Raw genomic sequence first — 6,910 nt, 5'->3', positions numbered from 1 at the left:
CACCTCTGCAATATACATATTTCAGAACTGTTTTAATACACATCCATTATAAACTCTACTTTCAATATCATCACAGTCTTAATGTACATTCATTATAAACTCTACCCGTAGTCCCTGCAAACCAGACTTTAGGGGTTAACATCATAACAATGTCTGCCTACAGTTATTAAAATTCTACTCTTTGACCCTGCAAACCACATCACAGGGGTTAACATAGTAACAATTTGAACATCCAGCTATTACAGACTCCACGCCCTGCCCCAAGGACTAAATTATCAGAGTTAATATTACAGCAATCTCAGCATATACTTATTACAAACTTCACACCTTGTTCCTGCAAAACACATAACCAAGAAGGACACAATGGCTTGAATATATTCACTACAAGCTCCATCTCTTGGTCCYGCAGACTAGATTATCAGAGTTAACATCGTAGTAATCTAAATATTTATTACATAGTTCAGGCCTTGTCCCTGTAAAATACATAACCAAGACCATCATAACAGTTTAAGTTATTTACTACACCTTAACATATGACCAAAAGATTAGCACAGGACAAGCAAAGACTAACACCACTATTGGAGGTACCAGTAAGTTCATGAGTCCAGTAGCTGCTGGGCTTCAGCCAGACTCAAAATGGGTTGTGAACAATATTCATTTGATGCAGTGTGGGCATTTCCCTATTTGGGGAGTAAAACCAAATGGATTAGCTTTCCTGGAGCTTGCTCCACATCCTACTAACAATTCTCTGACCTTTCCTTTGCGCTTGCATTCCATAGCTCACAACCCTAGATCTCTGTTGGGCTTTCTGTCCCACTTCATCATATCCTCCCCCTTTTCCTTCAAGAACATCCAGAAGTCCTAGCATGTAAGGCTATAGCATGGAGACTTTTCATCCTCCCCTGACACTTTTTCTGAAGTTGACCATACTACTGGACTCTTGGCATTATTCTTGGCCATGCTGCTAATCTCACACCTGTCTTCTGGCATGCTCCCCCCAGTATGATACATAGAGGTCACTCCTGGGTCAACAGGATGTCCCAGCAGCTTATCAGGCGATACCGGCAGGGCATAAATAACTGTGCCTAGCCATCAGAGCTTTTGGGCCATGGCATCAGTGATCACCACCTTGTCAGGGGCCCTCTCCCTGTGCTTATAAACACAGTCCATCAGCACAGACAACTGCAGTCGATTATCCCCTTCTTCCCAGTCCCCCCACAGGGGTATCTTTTTTGCAGCACTGGCAAGATCAGGCCATTGCTCCACATATCCCTCCATCAGTCGATCCCAAAGACCTTCTCCATTGTGTAGGGCAGTGTTTATAAGTGGTATAGGCCCCAAACTCCCCAGATCTTGGCTCTCCCAAGCCACAGACTTTAACTCGCTTGCTCTCGCCCCCCAGCACTTCTGTAGCCACTGCCAGGCCATCTCCCCGCGGCAGCGGCTCTAAGTGTCCCGCGTTTCTGTAATTTGCTCTAAGCAAAGGCCCGCCAAGTGGCCACGCTGGGGGAGCGGCAGGTCTGCTTAGCCACCATAACCAGGGCTGCCTGAAAGGACTGTTTTACCTCACCATCAGAGTGCTCAGTTTCCCGCCCCCCAGGTGTCAGGGAACCCCTCCAAGGCGGTCACCCTGGGCTCCATGGCTGCCCCACAGCAGCCCTGGCGGCTCAGCATGCTGCTTGCAATTTGACCACTTCAGTGCTACCAGCTGCTGACCAGGGGCCTCCTTTTTGCCCCCAGCACTTGTTAACACCTCTTCTAGCAGGCCACTGCTCTGACAGAGACCATCAGCCCGACTCCCTAACCCTGCTAAGCAGCCCGGGTCTCTGCACAGCCCCAGCGAAGCAGCTCGCTCTTCTCCAGCCACAGCCCCGCTGCAGCTCCCGTGTTGCCCATGGTGTGCCTTCAGCAGCGCATCCCCACGAGCGTCTCCAGCCCCTAGCAGCTGCCGCCTTTTCTTAAATTTGCCTGCGCCACGTGCCGCAGGCTCCTGCAGGGCTGCAGCACTGGCTGGCAGTGGGCTGCTCGCGCCAGCCGGAGCCGGCTGCAACTGGCTGCAACCGGCGCAGGGCAGGTCATGGCCGCCTCCCACACAGGGCGCCAGGCAGCAGGGCCCCTGCCGCCCACATTCTGCCTGTTATACCCAACATTGGTACATAAAAAAAGTATTTTGGAACAGCAGAAAAGATGATGACTGTCAAGGTTTTCATGTCCTGGTGCAGGAGGAGGTAACTAATAGCAGGAGAGGTGAATGCCAGGCCGTTCAGTCTGCAACGGGAGTCGCCTCTCCTTCCTGAACAGTAATGACGGATTGCTTCAGCTGGGCAGTATCTAAATCAGAAATGTCACACAGACTCTTTTTAAGAGCCCAGTTTTACATGTTAGGCCTGCCTTGCACTGCACAGAAGGTATTTATAGAGCGTGTGTGAACAGGTCACCTTTAGTTTCACTGAATTTTGATAATAAGCTACTGGCAGTGAGACATCTCTCCTTTTTCTATATCATGTCTGTGTGAATCATAATTTATTCTGTAAGCACAGGGTTTAAACAAGTTTCCTGTGCTACTGAGAAGAACACCAAACACAGCATTTAAATACATTGTGTAAACTGGTCAGGAAATACTCCTTAGCGCATTTTACCTTATTCACTGCCCCACTTCTGCGAATGCTTTAGAGAAGAGCTGGAGCAAAGGACCAAGGAGGCAGGTCGCCAGGAACACCACTGCACTGCACCGGCTCACATCCTGACTGCACCCCTGCATGCCGTAATAGAAAAAAAAAATGTTTTAAAGCATTGTCTTTCTAGGGATTTCCGTTCTAAAACAATAATCTAAAAGAGATGAATTGTAGGAAAAATATCGTAAATCACTGGCCAGTTTCTGAGCTATTTTCTGTAAAATTAATGTCTGGCTATTGTTTTTCTGTTAGTCATAATTATGAGGGAAAGGCATAGAAACTGCCAATTATGTCATAACCTTTATGACCACTCTTTGAATTACTAATGAATGGCTTTTAAATATGTACATATGTCCAACCCCAAAGCATAAAATAAAGCAATTTTACGTCTTGCTGCAAGTTCACATCATGCTACCAGCAGAAGAAACAACTTCTGTTAATTGCATCTCCCTACAGAACTTTTATTCTCAAATGTCCTTTTTTGATCATCCATCAGTATTTTGCTTCCTATGTGTATTTACAGCACAAAGGGCCAGCAGACACAGAAAGAGAGAATTTAAACAGCTGTTTGTAATTTGATCCACATCTGGAGGATAATGAAGGATAAGGAGGTGATAAGGAACTGCCAATATGAGCTCATCAAGAATACAGTTGTACCAAACTCTTCCAATCTGGCCTAATGGATAAAGCGGAAACAATCGATGAGGCATATCTGGGTGCCAGTGAGGCTTCTGGTATTGTCCTATATTCCAGTGTGCTGAAATATGAACAAATAAAATCACAGAAAAATGCACTAGCTGTAGCTGCTCGGCCTGGAAGAGTACAGACAAAGATAAGATCTCTATCCAAGTCATTTACAACCTATAATAGTTACTCACAACTGGAAGATGAAAAGAGGATATACATTAGATTATTGCCGATGTTAAACAGCAAGCACTGAAGGTGGTGTTTGCTTCCCACACAGAACAAATAAATCCATGTGCACTAGACCTAAAAGCTTCAGACACCAGTGTCACCAAAAGCATAGGTCGCTGGAGGGGCATCTACACTATGTAATGCTGCATAATATGTAGGCTCTACCAACCCATTCTCCGATGCTTTTTGAAAACATTCAGAGATCAAAAGACACCTGTGTCTCAAGACTGAGGTGGTTCTAACAGTGATGAGATTAACAAAGAGGCAGGAAAGATGCTAGAGGATGGAGATTATTTCTGCTGTTAGAGATGGGCTTCAAAAGTTCTATTTTTGAAAGGATGAACTTGGAGAATGAGAACATTTTGATTGATGCCTAGTTTATGCAGATACTGTCCTTTGGCTGCTCAAGTTACGAAGAACTGGAAATGCACATTGCTGACATTTTGTTTTGTTCTCATTAATTAATTTTAAAGTTGGCTTATCTTTCAGGATTTTCAGTCCCACTTGCCCATTTTATTCAGTTGACCTGTCCTGCCTGACATGTATGTTATAAATTCTGTGGAATAGAGAGAGAGAGAGTCTCCTTTGTTATTGCCTTTACTGTACTTAGTGCAAAGTGGTCTTTATCTTTGCCTTTGATTCCCAAGCACTACAGGGCTTAATGAATAATAAATACACAAAATACGACCATCATTTAATTGTGCATCCAGCAGCCGAATGTCTATGTACATACCCAGCATTGATACATCTCAACCAGCAAATGCAGTAACCAGTATACAAATGAGAACTCCATCCTTCCAGGAATAACAAATGTGTCCCCTTTTACTGCCAATTTACCCTGAAGGTAACACCCTGAAGGTGAACACTCAGCTTCTGTTTCATCTTAATAACYCTTAAGCACATATCTAACATATAAGCCCTTAAATAGCTTCCTGTAAGACCCTAAGCTGTTCTGACCCGTACAGTTATTTACAGTGTAGCGCCAGGTTTTCAGATTGTGCTCTCACAGCCAAATTAGCCCACTGCAACCTGACTGCAAGACAAGTCCTTGCTTACATGATGGCCACCATCTTTACCAACCCAGCCACTGTGGATCTTGTTAAAACTAAGTGCCCTTACCGAGGTGGTACCATTCATAACCTCTGTGACTTGCCTGCAGAAAGAGATTGTAATGCATATACAGAAGTACACAAGYGATTTCAATGAGAAGTTGAGAAAGCCACACTGCTTGCAAATACAGGTTTTTGCTTCTGCAGCTTTCTCAGTGCAAACTAGAACTGTAAACTAAATGGCTGCTTTGATAGTCATAACATTTTGGGAAAATAGTGTTGTGTGAGGAGGAAACAGCACTGAATTCCACCAAATTCTTGCTTTACAAGACAGCATGTGAAATGTTGATGACATGCCACAAACCTATCACCTTACAAATAGCAACAGAGACTCAAAAGGTACAAAAGTCCTTTAGGAGACTATGACTGTTGATGCACAAAGATAAGAAAATAACCATCAACCTTCTCAAAAGATTAAAAAAAACCTTGCTGTAACTTGGTTCTAGGGAATAAAGGCCTGTAAATGTTCTCTTCCAGTTTCAGTTCTGTTTAATATAGACAGTATCTGCTGTTGCTTCAGCCCTCTGTTTCATCCCCTTGAAATTGGCCCACAGAGTCCATATTGGTTCACTCTGTCAAACCCTCTGCAAGCATACAGAGTGTCTATGAGAGAGCAAACCATGGAATTGTAAACCTGTTCAAAGTTAGGCTTTTGGGGGCAGCTTGTCTTATTGTATCTTCTGCAGCAAAAAGCTAGATGCAGCAATCTCATTTCACCTTTTTTTTCTCTGCACAGAAATGGTTTCCATCACAACAGAAAATGTTACTCAACTTTACAACATTATGACCACCCAGGAACTCAGAATCAATCTGGCAGATTTCCATAATACTTCAGGAGTGTATCAAATGAATGGATCTGAATGCATCAATTTGGACGCTTGGAACTGGCTACACACTTCACAGCCTGGATTCCTCTGGTTTATATTTATTCTGGGAGCAATAGAAAATGTCTTTGTCCTCAGCGTCCTGTGTTTTCACAAGAGTCGCTGCACAGTAGCTGAAATTTACTTAGCAAACATGTCACTTGCTGACCTAATGTTAGTCTGTGTTTTGCCTTTCTGGGCCATTAATATTTCTAATAAGTTTGAATGGCCTTTTGGCCTATTCCTGTGTAAAACTGTCAACGCAATTAGTTACATGAACTTTTATTCTAGCATTTATTTTCTGACACTAGTAAGCATCGACCGCTATCTGGCCTTGGTGAAAACCATGTCTCTTGGGCGGATGCGACGAACTGCCTGCGCCAAATGGAATTGTTTCATAGTCTGGATGTGTGCGTTGCTCATATGTTTGCCTACAATGATGTTCCGAAATTTACAGTATTTCAAAGAATACAACATCACGGCCTGTTCTCTCCAGTATCCAGCCACCTACTGGCAGCCTGCAAACAACTGCTTGCTTAATATTGTGGGCTTTGTGATCCCACTCTGTGTAACTACCTATTGCACCATTCAAATCATCAAAGCCTTACGAAGTAGTGAGTTACAAAAACTCAAGTTAATCCAGACAGAGAGGAGAGCCACTATGCTGGTCCTTGCTGTGCTTTTGCTGTTTATTATTTGCTGGCTTCCATTCCAGATCAGCACATTCATCGACACAGTGTCTCACCTAGCAGGCACTTTCAAATGCCTTGAAAACATCAATGAAATAGTGACCCAGGTAGCAACATACTGTGCCTTTAGCAACAGCTGCTTGAACCCAGTTCTGTATGCCATTGTAGGGAAGCACTTCCAGAGGAAGGCTGCGGAATTCTATAAGGACTTGTTCCCAAAGAGGTGCAGAAAATCACAGTCTGTGCAGATGGAAAACTCCCTGGACACTTTAAGAACTTCTTTTTCCAGTGAATGCCCAAGGAAAAAGTCTGTTTTCCCATTACCACGATAGCACAGTTCATTCATTACAGAAAAAAACTTCTAACATTTGAGCCTCCACTAATATCCATCTGCTTTGGCTCCTCAGCATAAATGTGTGGTAGCATTCATCATTTGTGGGGAACCAACAGTCTGATCTTAATGCAAACTCCATTTAGACACCTGCTTCTACTGCTATTGGACTTTTGTCATGGTCGCAGCATACATTGTGGCATATTTACATTTTCATGACTGAATTATATTGGCTGTCTTCATTGTTTGAAATGTTTATATTTCTAATGAACATAAGTGCCTGAATGCACATACAGTTCTCTGAATAGAGTCCCAGGATAGGAGCTAT

At 43.6% G+C, this 6,910-nt stretch overlaps 1 protein-coding gene across 1 annotated transcript; it reads left to right on the top strand.

Moving 5' to 3' along the window:
* Window positions 1-5,435: 5,435 nt before the first annotated feature.
* BDKRB2 (bradykinin receptor B2) lies at window positions 5,436-6,583 on the top strand. Its single transcript, XM_026079714.1, has one exon. The coding sequence runs from the start codon at window positions 5,438-5,440 to the stop codon at window positions 6,581-6,583; it is 1,146 nt and encodes a 381-aa protein (XP_025935499.1). The 5' UTR covers window positions 5,436-5,437.
* The last annotated feature ends 327 nt before the right edge of the window (window positions 6,584-6,910 follow it).

Source organism: Apteryx rowi, unplaced genomic scaffold, assembly GCF_003343035.1.
Source record: "Apteryx rowi isolate R43461 unplaced genomic scaffold, aptRow1 scaffold_5, whole genome shotgun sequence".
Classification (NCBI taxonomy): Eukaryota; Metazoa; Chordata; class Aves; order Apterygiformes; family Apterygidae; genus Apteryx; species Apteryx rowi.
Note: the sequence above shows the minus strand (reverse complement) of the source record. Positions and strands in the feature narration are given on the sequence as shown.

Excerpts from the sequence above, each read along its gene's own strand:
- BDKRB2 (XM_026079714.1), top strand. The coding sequence starts at position 5,438 with ATGGTTTCCATCACAACAGAAAATGTTACTCAACTTTACAACATTATG.